This window comes from Castor canadensis, chromosome 11 (genome assembly GCF_047511655.1).
Source record: "Castor canadensis chromosome 11, mCasCan1.hap1v2, whole genome shotgun sequence".
NCBI lineage: Eukaryota > Metazoa > Chordata > Mammalia > Rodentia > Castoridae > Castor > Castor canadensis.
This window is the reverse complement of record NC_133396.1, coordinates 45,066,692-45,086,627: the sequence shown is the minus strand read 5'-3', so window position 1 is coordinate 45,086,627 and position 19,936 is coordinate 45,066,692. Positions and strand designations below refer to the sequence as shown.

General features: G+C 38.8%; 1 protein-coding gene across 1 annotated transcript in view; it reads right to left on the bottom strand.

Moving 5' to 3' along the window:
• Positions 1-8,439: 8,439 nt before the first annotated feature.
• The window catches only part of Efcab5 (EF-hand calcium binding domain 5), a 110,258-nt gene continuing 98,761 nt past the window's right edge, over positions 8,440-19,936 (bottom strand). Inside the window, exon 20 of the mRNA XM_074046512.1 lies at positions 8,440-8,958. Coding sequence (XP_073902613.1) covers positions 8,765-8,958 — 194 coding nt within the window. The 3' untranslated portion in view covers positions 8,440-8,764. The remainder of the gene's footprint in view (positions 8,959-19,936) is intronic.

Here is a 19,936-nt window from a genome sequence, read left to right as displayed (position 1 = left end):
CGCGCGGCGTTGGGCGGCCCGGACTCTACTTCCTGCGGAGGTGTCTCCTTGGAGTCTCTACCTCTGTTGTAGCGAGGGGATGCTGCCCGCTGCCTGGAAGCCGCTGCTGCCCGCTGCCTGGAAGCCGCTGGGACCAGCAGCGTCCTGTCTCCCGAGAACACTGTTGAAATTGCAAATTCTCCCAGCACCTGCTGAATCAGAAACCCTGCGGAGGGACCCAGCAATCTGAATTTTACTGAGCCCTTCGAACAGCTCTCGTATTTAAGTTTGAAAACGGCTATCCTGGACGATCGATTTTGTTTTTCTTTTGACTTGCTCTATGTAACTGGCCTAGGGTAATTAGGCACAAAACGAACATCTGTAGATTAAGATTAGCAGTTCGCCGAGTGCCAGGCTCATGCCAGTAATTCTAGCGGTTTGAACCAGCCTGGGAAAATAGTTCTCGAGACCCTATCTCTAAAATACCCAACACAAAACAGGGCTGCCGGAGTGGCTCAAGTAGTAGAATGCCTGCCTAGCAAATGTTCAATCCCCGAGTTCAATCCTCTGTACCGGAAAAAAAAATTACTTTCGTGAGAGAACTGAAATTATTAGTACTGTAGTACTGTTCGTGGTGCCACTGGGTAGTCAACAAACTTATATATGATGCTTAGGCTGGCCTCGAACTCATGATCAGCCTCCAAGTGCTGGAATTACAGGTGGGCACCACCACACCTGGCTTCTTATCTTTTTCCCTTAAACTCTGGTCACATTCCATATGCACACCTATTTGCTCTTGGCCCATTCCAAACTAGTCTTAGAACAACCTCGGAAGTGATTTTAATTATAAAAAGGATGTCGGAATCTCTATAACCTTCTGTCAGTTCTGTCCGTTTTCGTTCCATGTGTTGAGGTTGGGTGTTGTGATTGTGATGTTCTGTTAGCATTAGGAAGTGACCTCAGAGCTGGGTTTACGGCTCAGCTGTGGAAAGCTTGTCTAGATGCTCCAGATCCTGGGTTTGATCCCCAGCACTGAAAAAAGAAAAAAAATGATCTATTCTTCCTTCTTTGTCTACTTTGATATAACTAGTTTTCGTTTGATTAACATTAGCATGTCTTTTTTCCATCTTTTTAACCTGTTTTAATCTATTTGTGTTATATTCAAAATGGGTATCAGTAGCATACAGTTGAGTCTTCCTTTTTATCTAGTCTGACAACTTTTAATTTGGGTGCTTAAAACATTTTCATTAGAGTGATTATAAGTATGATTAATATATGTTTTCTATTTTCATCGCCTGTTTTTCCTTCTCTTTCTCACCCCCTTTCCTTGTCCTTCTTTTGGATTATAAAAACACTTTTATGATTCAGTTTATGATCCAATCCCCTGTTGGCTTGTTAGCCATACTTCTTTGTTATTTTTCTAAGGTATTGCTTAAGGGTTTCTAATATACATCTTTAACTCAGCACGGTCTCCCTTCAAATCATAATAATATGCCACCTCGGGATGTAGCTCCTTGTGCTTGACTAGCATGTGAGGAGCCCTGAGTTTGAGTCCCAGCACCAGAAAAAAGAAAGAAAAGAATATACCACTTTATGTATAGTAGGAAGAATGAAGAGATTCTAAGTGTGTGTGTGTTTATGCTCATGTGCACATGTGTGCTCACTTCCAGGCAAACCCTAGGAAGAAGCTAAATCTATTTCATACTGTAATGTTAATAAATGGGCAGAGAGGAGTGATCAGATGTGATAGTACACGCTTATAATCCAGCACTCATGCAACAGTGGGAGGATTGCCAGTTCAAGACCCTGTTTCAAAAACAACATAAACCAACCAAACAACCCTTAGTAACCACATACACATATCCGTTAGCAATGGGGTGGTAAGTGTCAAAATTACAACGTAGGGTTGGCAAACTTTCTCTCGACAGTAAATGTGTTGAAGTGTAGGATGCAGTCTCTGGAAACTACTCGACTCTGCCTTTGTAGTGTAAAGGCAGCCATAGGCAAGACTGGCCAATGAAACGCTTTTTTTTTAAGAGGTCATCTCATTATATAGCCCATTATATAGCCCAGGCTGGCCTCACACACACGATCCTCATCCCCAAATCTGGGATTACAGATATGAGCTACCATGCTCTGCTTCAAAAAAAAAAAAACTTTACCATGACAAAGTTAGCAAGATTTGGTCCATGGGCCGTTTACCAACTCCTGAGTTAAAAGAATTGAAAGTAGTTAACATGATATAAAGAAAATAGGATGAGGTGGGAATGGGAAATGCTCCGGTCTCAATAAACCTTGTGTAACAGGATGACTCAACCAACTGCATGTGTTACTCTGCTTAAAATTTTAAAATAAACAAAAAACACCTGCCAGGGTTGTCTACCTTGCTTAAAAGGAGTGAAGGGGGAGGGGGTGGTGACTGGTTACACAGAATTACCCAGTGAAGAGCTCAATATCCTAGATGCTATGCATTTTTTTGTTTTGTTTTTTTAGTTGGTGATTTGAATTCTGTAGTCTCTCATTGCCTTTAGGATATTGTAATGAAGCAATGGTAGGGTTTTCACAAAGCTAGAATGTTGGTTTTTCAGATACAATGTTGCAGAGTTAATACAGGGAATCTAGCACACAGAGAAATCACCTAACACTTTAGAACATAGGTTTGGGAACTTGAACTGGAAATGTAAGGATGGAAGCAGGTAAACCAGTAAAAGACAGTTCATATGCTAACATACCCCTGATTACTATACAACGGATGGTCCTACTGTCTCAGACTTCCAGAAACAGGATTTCAAGAACAAAACATGGCTGGGTGTGGTGGCTTGTACTGTAGTCCCAGCTATTCCAGATGTTACCTGATGGGTGATCTAAGGAGACCCTGGTCAAAAGATTTCAAGTATTTGTGTCTTGAAAGAGAAGAATTCAGGCAGGACTCAAAATGTAGTGAAAGTGATAGTAAAGGTTGTTGAAGGTAAGGGACTGCACTGCAAGAGAAAGCAGTGGAATCCAACCAGATGGCACAGAAGCTTGCCAGTCTTTGTTTCAAAGGGCCTTTATAAAATGAAAGGGCAAATGGCAGGAAAAATCTGGGCAGTCTTTGCAGGATGGACTAGGGTGATTGACAAGTTCTTGTCATACAACGTGGGGCACTCTGCAATGCTATATGTTAGCTCTCAGGTGTTTTACTTACATGTATGAGGTATGATCAATATTCATGGGGTTTTTTTCGGGGGGGTGTTGGTGGCTCTGGGATTTGAACTCAGGGCCTTAGGCTTGCTAGGCAGGCATCTTACTGCTGAGCCACTCCACCAACCCTTTTATTGTGATGGGTTTTTTGTTTGTTTTTTCCAAGAAAGAGTCTTTTGAACTATTTGCCCTGTGCTGCCTTCAAACTGCAATTCTCCTGATCCGTGCCTCCTGAGTAGCTGGGATTACAGGTGTGAGTCACCAGTGCCTGGCCAATATCCATGTTTTAAGGAGACGGCTTTTACCTAAGAGGTAATCTAGGGTGGAACTTCCCAAAGGTTTCCTGCCTTGGCAAAACTTACAACTGCGTGGGTTTTACAATTGAAAAGAAATTTACAACTGCAAAGGATGGCATTGGGCTGAGATAAAAATTTAGCATAAAATGCACTGAGAAAAGTCTCATGGTGCCTGAGACCCATTGCCCCTCTTCCTGTTTACTAGCCTGCCTCACGGTGGCAGAAGTAGGATCACTGACTCAAGCTGGGTAAAAGCTTCAGACCCTATTTGAAAAATAGCTAAAGCAAAAAGAGCTGTGGACATGGCTCAAGTGGTAGAACACTTGTGTGAGGCCCTGAGTTCAAACATCAGTACTGCCAAAACAACAACAGAAAACAGTTACCTCGCACGAAGTCCAAGACAACTGTGGGAACCTCAGCACCCAAACTCAAAAGATTTTCCATTCTTTTGATTTAATATTACTAACGTTATCTTCACTTTCAGCCTGTGCTTCTCTGTGTCCATTCTTTTTCCCCTAACAACAACTCACTCCCTGTACCTTTTTGCTGCCTGTAGCTTCTGCTAACTTGTAGCATCTGGAAGGTAGTACACTTTGTTAGGTAGCAGTTAGCCATGAGTGATGAGTGATGGATGAGGCAGGGTAGATAAATGAGGAGACAGGGACATTATATTATTTTAATAAATAGTAAAAGAGCCATATTCCGCCATTGAAGTTAGAAAGTAAAAACTAAAAAGCCAGACCAGTTAGCCACCCCGCCCCCATCTCCTTTTAGATGTTTAAGATACAAGAACAGGGCTGTCTACATTCCAGGGGGTTCTGCCTTTCTCTTTGAGATGGTAACAAGTTCCAAGAATCCTTGGATGGTAGGTGGGACAAAAAGAATAAAAGACATGTCTAGCAAATGGAAATTGTAAAGCACACCTATTGCCCATGTGATTTGAGTAGGACTGATGACACCTCCCTGTTTTAGCACCCATCTTAGCCACCAGATCCAATATTGTAATGACCATGAGTATTCCTCCAGCTTGGAAAATATAAGACTAAGAGATGGGGACCACCATTTTGAGTCTCTATTCCCATTTCCTGCATAGGAAGCAGGAAATGTTTCTTCTTTTTTCATTTCCTCCCACTTTTATCCTGTTGTATGAAATTCCTTTCCTAATAAACTTTACTTTCACTACATTTTCGTATCTTGCCTGAATTCTTCTCTTGCTGGATGCAAGAACCCAGGTATTCAATAGTGCTAAACTTTCCAGTAACACACTTCAGTTCCTTTAAGGCCTGTCATCATGCTTTTGGCCTTTCTAAACACTTAATATCCTTTTGGACAATGCTCCACTAGTAATTTCCAAATTTTGTTTGTCCATGCTTTGGGTACTTTTTATATTAGGCCATCTCACAAATTGGCCTTGTTACTGGAACCAGTGAGGCTCTAGGGAGGCCTCCAAAAGGGAAGAGGCTTTTATCTGGGCCTTGGGTACCAGGTTCTTGATGTTGTCACTAAAAAAGAATTTTAGAACATATCAAGGTAGGTACCAAGAAAGTTTATTACTAAAGCAAAGGAAAGGATAGTACACATCCCAAAATGGGTGCAGGCACATCTGGTAAGAGGCATACTGAGTGCTCTAACATCAGAGTATATTTAGTTAAAAACTGAGATGGGGTTTGGTTTAAACTCAGCTTAGGATAATTGTTTTCCCTTTATTTTGTACACTTGGTACATTCAATCATTCTTGCTGTTACAGTGTTTGGACATTATCAATTAGGCCAAGAGATATCAGGTCTAGTTGGTTTACTAAATTTGAGTCATTGTGACACAGATATCTGTTTTCCTTGAGCATTCCTTTAAACAAAGGACGAGTTTTATCAGCTGCTCCTTCTAAGAAGGGCATCCTTCCTTAAGATAAATATTTTTACCAAATGTTTTTTCCCCAGGATAAGTGTTTCTCTTTAAGATATTCTTGATCACTTCCCTGAGTACAGTAACCATCTGGACAAGCAGGCAAGGTCAGAGGGAGAGAGTTGTTTTTTTTTTTTTTACTGTGTTGCAGTTTAGTGAGGGAGTGTGAAGCTCAAAGCAAAAACCACAGTGCCTATGTGCTTTTAATCAAGCTGTTCCCTTGTCTCTGAATTCCTGTCTCCTTTTTTTCTTGCCTTGCTTCTCCTGATCTACCCTGCCTCAGTCTCACTTTGGTAGAGGGTCAACTCCAAAGAACTGTGGCTGGAGAGCTAGAGTCACATGGAACAAACTATGACCATCTAGAAGTGGCTTGTCAGTTGATGTCTGTGGACAAATAGTCTAAACTTAGGAAGTAGATGAAGGGGAGCTAAAATATGGTTAATGGCTAGAAGGTAAAACACCTGCCAAGGCTAATTGTTCATGCTTAAGGAAAGAGAAATAGGCCTTCTGTATTTAAGTAATTGATCATGTCAGTTGAGAGATGTCTTTATAATAAGATTATACAGGGGTGAGTAAGAACACAGAGTTAATGATGTGGGTGGGGCTTTGACAAAATTGGACTGCATACAACCTCTCCTATGAGAACAAGGAAAATTCCCTGAATTACCTACAAATAGTCTTTTGAGTTAGTGGATCAGGGATGTCTGTGGACATTCAAGGAAATGGATTGCTTGATCATACTTAGAGAGAATAAGAAGCCAGTCTCAAAAGACCACATGTTGTATGAAATGTCCAGATAGGCAATCGCACAGAGAAACAAAGTAGATTGGTGACTGCCTAGGGCAGGAGGTGGGAAAAGTGAAAAGGAATGGCTAATGGGGTAAGGCTTCTTACTGGTGTGATGAAAATGTTCTAAAATGGACTGTTGCACTGGTTGCACAGCTCTATGAATGTACTAAAAACCATTTAATTGTGCACTTTAAGTGGGTGAGTTGTATGATATGCAAATTATATTTCAATGAAGCTGTTAAAGGAGCCAGTTAAAACTTTTTTTCCTTTTTTCTCTTGTGCTGAAAATCAAGCCCAGGGCCTTGTATTGCTAGACAACTCTCTACCTTTGAGCTACATCCCCAGCCTCTGGAGTATTTTTGAGATACCACCGTCATTGTCTTGAAATATCACATTGTTCCTGGACCATGAAAAGCCAAAATTATAAAAGAAAATGGTATGGATGGTTTGTGTGCTTTGGGAAAGAGCCAATAAAAAATATTAATCAAATATAAGCTTGTGAATATAAGTCAATCAGTATATCTATTAACAGTGAAATAAATGGATTTAGATACAATCTATATAGCATTTTTGGTCAAGTATAAATAACATCCTCTTCACTAAAAAAATATTAAGGGATAGTATTTTATTTGAATAATGGTTAAATAAATTAAGTCATTCTGGCTTTTTGGTTGCTTCATTTTAAAATAGTTTCAAAAGATTGGTTGTATGGTCATAAGCCTAGTAAGAAATCTGAAAAGTATTAGTGAGATGTCTGGTGTGCTGACAAGGTCAATAATTTCTAATTAGGATGCATGACTACTAGATCCATCCTGCTCTTTTCTAGCTGCTGTGAACTAAGCAACTTATTCATCCTTTGAACCTATTTCCCTATTTATAAAATGGAAATAAAACCTAGACTACCTATGTTACTAGATTATTGGGAGGATCAAGTGAGCTAGTATGTTAAAGTGCATTGAAAGTGTATGATATTCATTAGAGGTCATTTCACTAACTTAATTCCTATGATAACCATTAAAAACAACATTGTGCAAAATATTCCTTCCTTGCTGTCTAAAATACCATCAGTATTCACAACAAACTCTTTCTAAGCTTGTTCTGAAGCCACTGGGATCCATGGCTATCAGTTTAATATCTTTAAGAACATCGTTCTTAGCAATATTTCTGCAAGTCCCCCAAAATGCTCTTTTGTAAATATGAAACGGCTGATAGGTTAAAACAGGGCATGAGATCATCCAAGAGATGAGGACTGGTAATAACACTGCCATCTTATCAGAAAAGGTTAAAAAGGGACTGCCAATCTCCAATTATAAGATGTTTGCAACACATCACATTTTGTCAAAGAAAATAAAGTTTAATTTCCCAAATTTTTATTAAAAATGGACTCTGTCATCAGATATCTTACTGCAAAGATGAAATCTCATAACAGAGCAGTAAAGTTTGCCATAATAACAAGTTTTAGGCAACTATAAATTCTTTTTGTACTTCTCAAACTTGAGTGGTTTTGCATTTTTTTTAAAAAAAATTGCTGTTTTGTTTATTTCATGAGTCAGTTTCCCACAAGAATTTCTGTTCATTAAAAGTGCAAGAGGCCCCTAAACTGCTTTTGCTGAAAAGTACTGACTCCTAACTTGAGCCTACAAATTGACTTAAAACAGGAAAAGCTTGGCATCTTTGCCTCCATTTTGTATGTGTCTTTGCTCTAAGCCATTCATTCTCTCTGCAGTCACCTTGGGTTCCAAGAAAGATAAGAACTAAGCAATAACATCTTTATGACAAGGGACTGAAAGTACCCTAAGAAACAGGAAAGACCCACAAGACAGACTACTCACCAGGTAATAATGACTTGTTTATCCTGACCAATGATGACAGTCATAACCACTTCTCTGGAACCCCTCCCAAAACAAGGACATATATAAAAGACCAACCAGAACATGCCTGTGACTGGGACTGTTTACCTATGAAGACTTTTTTGCCCCCTTCTCTATTTAAATCTAGAGTTCATATCTTTGCCCAAAGATAACCAAACATGGGCTGAGTGCTTACTTTGCCTCTTCCCAGAGCACGTCCTGGGCCGTGTAATAAATCTGTCTCTGCCTTTCACCATGCTTCTTCATTTGGCGTAGTGGCCAAAACTGGCATGTGAAAGCCCAGGAGTTTGGGCTTAGAGTCCAAAACTCTGGTTTCAAAAGGACTTTTAAGTTGTTAAGGAAAAGGGGGTGGAAAGAGGGAAGACCTGATTTTCAGATAAATCTTTAAAAAATTAGAAAAACAATTCCAAAGTCCACATCTTAAAATTTTTATTTGATAATACAGTCTTCTTTACTTTCTACCTTAAAAGAATGATAACTACTCAATCAGCCAAGCAGTCTTATAACAGCTACAAAGCACACACCAAAAGGGAACTTTCAAATATATTCTATGACATATTTAAATACATTTGGTTATGGCTCCCTTAGCTGGATACTTTTTTTAGATAAGTTTTTAAGTTGCAATTCTGCATTTCGAAAGTGCTGATGTAAGTGTCTAGAAGCAAAAGATAAAAAGTGGCATTCTTTTCCAGTTGCGAATATACTGAACGTGATGAAAGTATCCTAAATACAGTATCAATCCCACTAGCTTTGCCCTGGCAAGATTCTCCCTGGCATTTCTGTGTATATATACTTGTCACACTTGGAGGGCAGTGGAGGTATAATACCAGTATTTGCTTTTTTCTTTAGCTCCATGAGAGCTAAGGAGACGTGTATCCAGTGGTAAAGGAGTTCGATGGCAACCTGACCAAATTTCCACACTTCGATTCGGGAGTGATCTGCATCAAGAAAAAAAGGAGGGCAGGGGGGTGGGGGGGGGAAGGGAAGGGGCGGGGAGAAGGTGGGAGAAATGACCCAAATATTGTATGCACATATGAATAAAAGAAAGAAACAAACAAAAAACCAAAAAGAACAAGTCAGAAAAAAAAAAGAAGTTAGTGTTTATGACAATAGTAAGTTACAACAATATGATTAAAGTTCATTAGCTACATTTTGGACCAAAACTATAGCAGAATTTTGTTCAAATATGTAATTACAAGAAAATGGATAGATACATTTTGATATATTCATTATAACGGCAGTGAATAAAAGAATTAGAACTATATATATTATAAATCTCAAGCATTTCTTGAGTCCAAAAAGTACAGTGTTGTATATTATGTACATTTGGGTACAATTAAAAAACAGTTGGATAGATACATTTTGATATATTCATTATAACAGCAGTGAATAAAAGAATTAGAACTATATATATTATAAATCTCAAGAATTTCTTGAGTCCAAAAAAGTACAGTGTTGTATATTATGTACATTTGGGTACAATTAAAAAACAGTTTAGCCAGGCACTGGCAGCTCACACCTATAATCCTAGCTACTCAGGAGGCAGAGATCAGGAGGATCGAGGTTCAAAGCCAGCCCAGGGAAAATAGTTCCATGAGCCCCTATCTCGAAAAAACCCAACACAAAAAGGACTGGCAGAGTGGCTCAAGGTGTAGGCCCTGAGTTCAAACACCAGTACTTAAAAAAAAAAAGCATTTTAGGGCTGGCAGGGTACTCAACTGGTAAGACCACCTGCCTTGCAAGCGTGAGGCCCTGAGTTCAAACCCCAATACCACCAAAACAAACAAAAACAGTTTAAAAACCTGAAAAATAGCATTATATTGTTTATGAATTCATAAAGACATAGTAAAGGGAAGAAATCAAGCATGAAATTGATAAACACCAAATTTATAATACTATTATGGGAAAAGAGAATGAGATCAGGGAGCAGTAAGAAGCCTCCAATATTCCTATTATATTTTATTTCTTTAAAAATGTTTAGGCCTAAAGATATAACTCAGTGGAAGAGCGCTGCCTAGCATATGCAAGGCCCTGGGTTTGAGCCCAAGCACTGCCAAAAAAAAAAAGTCTGACTTAAACATGGCATAGTATTAAAGTTGTGTATAGAATATTAGTTTGTAACAACTACACAGGTGTTATTCTCTATACTTCTATGTTTGAAATATTCCCTAATTAAAAATATTTCAAAATATGCCGGGTGTAGCGATACATGCCTGTAATCTCAAGCACTTGACAGGCAGAGGCAGAAGGATCTCAAATTCCAGGCCAGCCTAGGCTACTGAGCTACATAGTGATACATTGTGTCAAAAAATCTAAATAAATAAAATAATTTTCAAAATATATAGTTACTGTCCACTGTTATGTTTGAGTTTGTTAAACTGAAAACTGTTGGACTGCCATGCATAAAAATTATTTTTTCCCTAGGAGTCAATGACTAATACTCAGAAAGAATGATCCAATGGGAAAACTATATATATTAGAGTTCAACAGACCTGGGTTCCAATCTTACCTCTACCCCAACTAATTCTGTGACCTTGAACAAGCAATTTTAATTGCTCTGAGCCTGTTTCTTCTTCTGTAAATTAGGAACAGCTGGAGGAGTGGCTCAAGTGCTAGAGTACTTGTCCAGCAAGCCTGAGACCCTAAGTTCAAATCCCAGTACTGCAAAAAAAAAAAAAAAAAAAAAGAGAGAGAGAGAGAGAGAGATAGAGGATGCCTGTAATCCTAGCTACTCAGGAGGCATAGATCAGGAGGACCGCAGTTTGAAGCCAGCAGGGGCAAATAGTTCTGTGAGACCCTATCTCGAGACAACCTTTCACAAAAATAGGGCTGGTGGAGTGGCTCAAGCTGAAGGCCCTGAGTTCAAACCCCAGTACCGCGAAAAAAAAAAAAAAAAAGGAACAATACATCAGGATTGTCATGAGGATTAAAGAGAATATATATGAAAAGATCTGTCAGAATAATTGTGCCAAAATATTAATTGCCCTCCATTCAATTACCTCCCACCACCAAGTCTATTTTTATTAATTTTTGTTATTTCTAGTATCTAACTCAGTGCATACCCCAATAAATATCTGATGATTTGAGTTGAATAAACTGTTACATATACAAACAATTGAGTATATAAATATAGTCTTCTAATAACTTATTAACAATAATCACAAGTATCTACTAGAATTTAAAAACAGAATATATTTTACTTCCCTGTCTTTTACCAAAACAAAACACAATGTTTCCTGAATTAGATTTAGCTTTCCTATGATTTTGAAGGTACGTCTACAAAAAAAGCTACAATATGTGATGAGGCACATAAAATGTGGAAAACATTCACAAATCTCAGTTTTTATTTGAAGCTGACTTTAAAACATAAGAATGCCATTAATTTTACAAGATTCTCTCTTAACACACATGCACAGAGGCACTGTCTTTTCTCATTCAATTGTAAGTGTTTAATAAATGTTGAATTGAAATAACATTCAATTAAGGAATAATTTAATTTGGTTTTTCAAATACTAAATTTTTTTCCAGATTATAGCCCAATAACATTAGTGACAATTATGAATAAAGACAAAACAGATGCGAGTCATAAGAACACATTAAAAATACTGGATTCATCCCATTTTGTGGGCAATACTAGACCAATCAAAATACATACTTAGAATATTGAGGGTGCATTTGTTGTCATTGATCCTCTTTTGTACTAATTAGCTTCCTGGAAACTTTACAAGGTAGTGTTACAGGTTTCCAGAGATTATTTTGATTATCTTAATGTCCCAGTGTTATAAATCTAAATTAAATTAAATAAAGGTTCACCTTAGGACATTCCTAAAACCAGTCCTAACTAATTTTCTGAGATAAAACAGCTCTGCTGCTCCCCACGTCTTTATTCTGCCTTTCCCGATTACTCATTAAGAGCTCTGTTCCATGATGCCTGCACCTGTTCTTAGCTGGCTATCCAAATAAGCAGACCCCCTAGCTGCAGCTGTTATTAAGCTAGTCCCATCTCCATGGTGATTCAAGGACATGAGGTTGAGGAGTGAGGGCGCTCCCTTTCACAAGCCCCTGTTGCTTATTTCCTGTCTTTTTGTTACCAGAGACAAAAGCTCCGAACCAGTCTGGGAGGTAGTTCCTGTTTCCCTGTCCTTTGCAGGGATTGATTGCAACAAGCTCAAAGGATTCCTCAGAGGAAGCCTCCAGTGCTCTGTTGGGTTATGCTTTAACGATTGGCTGCTACTGCCCTCTAGTGGTCGATAGATGCCAGATCTTTGCAGGGTGGCAATTCTTTTAAGCAGATACGCTACTTTTATTTCGTTTTTCTAACCATAAGAAATTGTGCTTTTTTTTTTTTGCTTTAGTTTAGCAAAGCTTATAGTAAACTATTTGACTACATCTAAGCAATAAAGATTTCTAGGTCTTTTCATGCTAGATTTCTTTGAATATGCTCAGGAATCTATTCGGAAACCTTTCATTACAGTATTTTTATAGGTTCTAGTTTAATCAAACTTTTAATTACACAGGGAATTCATTATGCTGGAAACATTAAACTATAAAAAGAATGTTTTTAAATTAAAACTCCACTTATAGATCCCCTGCTTTAACACTGGATTAATTAAGTTAAATCCTCTGAGAATTGTAGACAATTAGTAAAAATCGGCAAAACAAAAAGAAATACATACTTAAGCTCAAATCCAAATGCTAGCATGCAACTGCTCCTTTAAACTGCCAACTAACCTAAGATCATCAGCATTTCCTGAATGCTCCTCTCCATCATTAGTTCTATTAGCTTTTGCTCTTTTTTCTATTATGTCACACTCCCTAAAACACTCTAAGATCAAATCACTTAATATTACTGCTATACACAATGAGTTGAAGGTCTATCCAATAACATATACTTCAAAGGATATGTGTATGCAAATTTCAGGGTTTTTTATGTAGACAGGGGAATTCAAATTTGACATGACAGTCAGACACTTAATATGTCACAGCTGATTGAATGTAGTCCCAAAGGCTTTGTAAGGTTCATCAAGAAAGAATCAATGTTAAATGTGGAGGTGAAAACACTTTCCTCTTGAATTATCGAAGTTCGAGTGGAAGTTTGTTCCAGGATGAACACTGAGCTCTTGCAGGCACATTAGTTTCATTTGTATTGCAAGAGCAACTTCTGTGAATTATCACATGTACTGCCTTTTTTTTTTCATAATGTAGCTATAAAATGTGTGAATTGAAATTAATGCAATTTTTCTTTACAAAAATTCAGAGTTTAGTGTAATACCTCCAAGCTTTGGACTATGTACCCCTATCAGTAACAAATGTTGACCATGTACCCCAATATCCTTATAAATTATTTATTTTTAAACAAAAAATAGAAATTAGACTCCGATGAGATAAAACCATTATGAATAAAAGTCCTGTGATATTTTTCTTGCATCCTAAAGGATAGTATTTTTCAAGCCTTCTGGATGTGTGCAATTAACTTTGGAGACCACCAAGTTAAACTATGAAGGATATGGAATAGATAATCCTTTTCTAAATGTTTAACATAAATTCAGTTTTGCTCCTTCCTGAAATCCTACTAATACAAATGAATTAAAGAAGAGTGCAGAAATCACAAGGATGGGGAGAGATCAGGAAAAGAGGGATACCAATATTTTGCTCCTACTCCTGTCTCCTCAGAGCCTCAAGAACACTCTCTCCATCCTCACTCTAGATCATGACCCTGTTTCCAACTCCACTGTAAAATAAAAATAAATAAAAGAAGCAATCGGAAGATAACTTCCATAATCTCTCACTAGCAAATCTACCTGTTGCATCTGTACCCACTTACTCTATGCTGTCATCTTAAGCCAGTTCCTCCCATTGGTCGACCTAGGGTAGTCATGTAATTCATTGCCCAAACTAGTGTGTGTGTGTGTGTGTGTGTGTGTGTGTGTGTGTGTGTGTGAGAGAGAGAGAGAGAGAGAGAGAGAGAGAGAGAGAGAGAAACTGAACACCAGGACAATAAGCAAAACTGGAATTGCCCCAAGGCAAACAGAATGCATGGTTATTCTAACAAGATCCACCTCTCTCATGTGCTTGAAAACATTGCTTCAGGAATTCTTTATCTCCAACACTGTCAACTTCTTGCTTTCTACAGGATTATTCCATCAAAATCAAACCTGCTATTATTCTCTCATTTTAAAAACAAAACCTTTGATTCCATTTCTCTCTTCAATTATGGCACCATCTCCTTGCTCCCTTTTATGGCTTTTTGTGGCAAGACATTCAAAGAATTGTCTCTACTCAGCCTCCTCTCTTCCTTTTGCAAATTACCAATGAATCCCAGTATGATATCTCCAACCTAGAGCTTTCTCCAAAATTTCTGATTTCTCTCTCTACATATTCACATCTTTATTTGTATATTTAATAGACATCTCAAACTGAGCATGTCAAAATCTGAATGCTTCAGATTTTGAAGCATTCCCTCCAAAGCCTTCCTCACCTTACAATGTTCTCCGTCTTAGTTGATGGCAACTCCGTCCTTCTAAATCATGGAGTCAACCTTGGTTCCTATGTTTTCTTTTGCATTCCACACCCAAACTGTCAAGACTTATTTGGGTTCTATCTATCATGTATGCCATATATAATACAAATACTTTTCACCACCTCTGCTAGTACCACTCTCATCTGAATTCCTTTAATCAATCTCTCTCCAGCAACTCTTGATCCCAAAAGTACCTTTTTATCACAGCAGCACAGTGCTCCTGAGGCAGGCTACTCTCTCTCTCTCTCTCTGCATCCAGATCCCACCTGGGCCCCACCATGCTTCCCTTTGTATTTCCCGTTCCTAATTTTTAATAAACTCCATTTACACCCATGGGTCCTGCCATGGATTCTTCCTGAGGGACACAAAGAATTTGGAAGTCTTCTGATCACAGACTGCACCGACATCATCAACACTCCTTTTATTTTATTTATTTATTTTTTTACAGGTAGAAATTTAATCCCACTAGATGATTTCATCTAGTAAACAAGGATTCAAGGGTGAAGTAGGTCAAATCTTCCAGAAAACACTGGCTCTGTCTGTTTAGATTCAGTTCATGTTTTCCAACACATAATCAGAGGAAGACAGGTTAAGATGGAAGGTAAAGCACCACACATAGTAAATTCTGAGCAGAAAAGTTTAAAAAGGAACAGCATGCCTTCTCACCAAGTCTTGGAAGACACCCCCAGAGAACTATCAAGAATCCATCTACTTTTATTGAAGCTACCTTTTTTCCTTGGGAAAAGGATTCTTTTTTTTTTTTTCTTTTCTTTTATTATTCATATGTGCATACAAGGCTTGGGTCATTTCTCCCCCCTGCCCCCACCCCCTCCCTTACCACCCACTCCACCCCCTCCCTCTCCTCCCCACCCCCTCAATACCCAGCAGAAACTATTTTGCCCTTATTTCTAATTTTGTTGTAGAGAGAGTATAAGAGAGTATAAGAGTATAATAGGAAGGAACAAGGGTTTTTGCTGGTTGAGATAAGGATAGCTATACAGGGCATTGACTCACATTGATTTCCTGTGCGTGTGTGTTACCTTCTAGGTTAATTCTTTTTGATCTAACCTTTTCTCTAGTTCCTGGTCCCCTTTTCCTATTGGCCTCAGTTGCTTTTAAGGTATCTGCTTTAGTTTCTCTGCGTTAAGGGCAACAAATGCTAGCTAGTTTTTTAGGTGTCTTACCTATCCTCACCCCTCCCTTGTGTGCTCTTGCTTTTATCATGTGCTCAAAGTCCAATTCCATTGTTGTGTTTGCCCTTGATCTAATGTCCACATATGAGGGAGAACATACGATTTTTGGTCTTTTGGGCCAGGCTAACCTCACTCAGAATGATGTTCTCCAATTCCATCCATTTACCAGCGAATGATAACATTTCATTCTTCTTCATGGCTGCATAAAATTCCATTGTGTATAGATACCACATTTTCTTAATCCATTCGTCAGTGGTGGGGCATCTTGGCTGTTTCCATAACTTGGCTATTGTCAACACTCCTTTTAAACATAAGTCAGGTCGTGACTTTCCTGTTCTTGAAACACTTCTTAAAACTCCCACTTAGGGTAAAAGATAAGGCATTATGATAACCTTTGAGACCCTAATTATTCAGCTGCTCAATCCCACCTGACCTCATCTCCTGCTCATCTCCTGTACTCTCTGCTCCAGACACAGTGACATCTTAGCTATTTGAACACACTGCTTATTCCTGCTGTAGGGCCTTTGCACTGGCTGTTTTCTCTGCCTGGAGTGCTCTTTCCACAGGTATCTATATGGTTGATTCCCTTATTTTCTTCCAAGTATCTGCTTATACTTCACCTTCTTTTTTTTTTTTTTTCCGATAGTACTGTGGTTTGAACTAAGGGCCTCACGCTTGATAGGCAGGCGCTCTACCACTTGAGCCACTCCACCAACCTTAAACCTTACCTTCTTGATAAGGTCTACTATCTGACTATTTAAATTTGCACTGCCTTGCATGCACAAGGCCCTGGATTGGATTACAGACCACCAAAAATAAAATTAAATTAATTTCAGCTCATACTTCCTCCCTGCTTCCTCCCCATGTACTCTACTGCTTTGCTTTTTTCCTCCAAAGCACCTATTTTTCTACCACAGTATATACTTTACTTATTTATTATGTTTATTGCTTATTCTCTCCTCTTAAGAATGGAAGCCTCTTTGGAGGAGAGATCTTGAGCTGCTTTATTCACAACTATACCACAAGAGCCTAGAATAGAGTTAGTTATGCTTGCACATGGTTAGCATTAATTTTTTTTTGTTGTTGTTAAATAAAGGGCAAAGCAACAACATTTTAGAAGTGATAAGCAGATGAAGATCTCGGTGCTAGTGGCTCGTGTGTGTAATCCTAGCTAACTCAGGAGGCAGAGAGCAGGAAGATCGTGGTTCAAAGCCAGCTGGGGCAAATAGTTCCCATCAAAAAAGGGCTGGTGGAGTGGCTCAAGGTGTAGACCTTGAGTTCAAGCCCTAGTACCAAAAAAAGAAAGAAAGAAAAGCAGATGAAGGCATAATAATGATAGTAGATAGGAGAAAAATGGAATCCTAAACCATCAAAGAAGTCTCAAAGGGATCACAAGAGTTTGTAGAAGTTGTTTAAGGAAGTGTTAGATCCCTAGAAAATCTTCCCCACATCACATCACTGGGCAACTACCCCCTCTCCAACTCTAGAAATATCTCAGAGAGGGTAACACAGAAAGTCTTTGGACTGGGGGACACCAAACACAGATGAGAGGGAGAGTACCACATAGAAAACAAGGAGGGTGTGAGTATGCATACTAAATACTGAGACCAGGTAGGCTTCCCACATTGGGCCCCTGGAACTTTCAAAGACAGGTTGTTTTCTCTCCAGGCAGGGTCCTAGAAGAATCTTTTCAGAAGAAGCTAATAGCCCAAGGTAAAGAACCCAGAGATACAGATGCTGAAGATTCAGTTTAATTTTTAGTCTCTTTACTTTACTTTTCTTTTGACAGTGTTGGGGATTGAACTCAGGGCCTCAAGTCTGCTAAGTAAGCATTCTACCACTTTGATCCTTTTGCTTTCAGTTCACCTTTTCAGATAGGGTCTCATGCTTTTGCCTGGGCTATCCTCAGATGGAGATCTTCCTTTTTCCACTTCCTGACCAAAGGCATGCACCACACCCACCTCTTCATTCTTTTTTTTTTTGCAGTGCTAGGATTTGAACTCAGGGCCTTCTCCTTGAGCCATTCCACCAGCCCTTTTTTGTGATGGGCTTTTTTTGAGATAGTCTCATGAACTATTTGCACTGGCTGGCTTCAAACCTCGATCTTCCTGATCTCTGTCTCCTGAGCAGCTAGGACTACAGGTGTGAGCCACCGGCACCCAGCTCTTCATTCTTAAATATAAACTACCACAAGTTTCCAGACATCTGAAGAAAAACTTTTAACATGAGACCCATACACTAGAACAGGAGGCAAGAGGAGAAGCAACAGGGAGAAGAAAACTTCAAGTTAATTATCATCAATAACCTCAGAGAGATAAGATGAAATATGATCAAGATGCTGTAGAAAGAAAATATTTAGAGAACAACACAGGGGCTCTTAGACATTAAAACATACAAACATCGGGAGATAGGGAGGATCGTTGCTCAAGGCTAGCCCAGGCAAAAACCCATCTCAACAAACAAGCCAGGCATGGTGGTGCACACTTGTGATCCCAGCTACACATGAGGCATAGTTAAAAGGATTGTGGTTTGAGGCTGATCCTGGGCAAAAATTTGAGACCCTATCCAAAAAATAACTACAGCTTGGGATGGAGCTGTGACTCAAATGGTAGAGCACCTGCCTAGCAAGCACTGGGCCCTGAGTTCAAATCCCAGTACCATCAAAAATGATTTTAAAAATAAACAGAACATGTAGAAATTTAAAAAAAAAATCAAAAGAATTAAGAGATAAGGTTGAGAGAATTTCTTAGAAAGTAAAGTAAAAGGGCAAAAAGGTGGAAAATAGGAGAAAAAGTAATTTCTTTTACGTGTCATGGATCAAACTCAGGGCCTCATGCTTGTTAGCTAAGTGCTCTACCACTGAGATACACTTCCAGCCCTCAAAAAACCAGGATTTTAAAGTTTGAATGTAAGCGATCCAATGTCTAAATAATAAAAGCTACAAAGAAGGGACACAGGAAAGGGCCACCTCCAGTCTCTAGGTCAGCTTTGTGTGAATGGAAAAAGACATCTACTCTGGGTGAAGGCATGCTGCGCACACAGTATGAGGAGCAGAAAAAGACACTTCTCTTCCAAGCAGACACCGCATCAGGCTAAGACTTGAACAGTGCAGTGAATGGGATCCAGGTTAGACTTTGGCCCCATCCGCCTCCTCAGCAGGGCACCTTTGTGCAACTACACAGTCCTAAGTAGTAACCTTGATGCTATGGAGGAAATCATCTAGGATATAAATACCTGAATTTCACAATTGAAAAGCCTCAGCAAGCATCCAGATCAGTGGATAAAAATAGATCCATTAAGACATACCATGAAATTTCACAACTTTGGGGATAAAGGAATACTTCTACAGCTTCTGAAGAGAAACAAATCAAGCAAAAAGGTAACATGCACAGAATCAGAAATTAGAAAGGCTTCAGACTTCTCAACAGCAACCTTGACAATGAAGCCATTTCCACAAAAAATTAAACAGAGTTACCATATGACCTGGAAATTCCACTCCTAAGGTATATACTCAAGAGAACTGAATACATATGTTCACATAAAAACTTGTAAATAAGTTGGGCACCCATGGCTCATACCTGTAATCCTAGCTAATCAGGAGACAGAGATCAGGAAGATCACAGTTCAAAGCCAGCCTAGGCAAATAGTTCGAGAGAACCTGTCTCAAAAAAACTCATCACAAAAAAGGGCTGGTGGAGTGGCTCAAGGTGTAGGCCCTGAGTTCAAATGCCATACTCACAAAAAAAAAAGAAAAAAAAAAAAAAAACCCTTGAAAGTAAATACTTATAGCAGTATAATCACAAAGGCCAAAAAGTGGAAACAACCCTTAGGTTCATCAACTAATAAACAGAACAGATAATTCAGCCATAAGAAAGGAATAAAGTGCTACTATAAGCTAGAACATAAACAAGGCTTCAGAACATTATGCTACATGATTCCATTTTTATGAAATATCTGCTACAGACCAATCCACAGAAACAGAAAGCAGATTAGTGGTTGCCAGGGAGTAGGGAGACAGGAGGAGTGACTGTTAATGGGTAAAGAGTGTTTTTGGAGTGATGAAAATGTCGTAAAATTAGATAGTTGTGATGATTGCAAACCTGGTGTACATAGTCAAAACCATTGAATTGTGTGCTTCCAAGTGGCAAAATTTATGGTATGTGACTTATATCTCAATTAAAAAAAAGAGCTGGTGTTTTACTG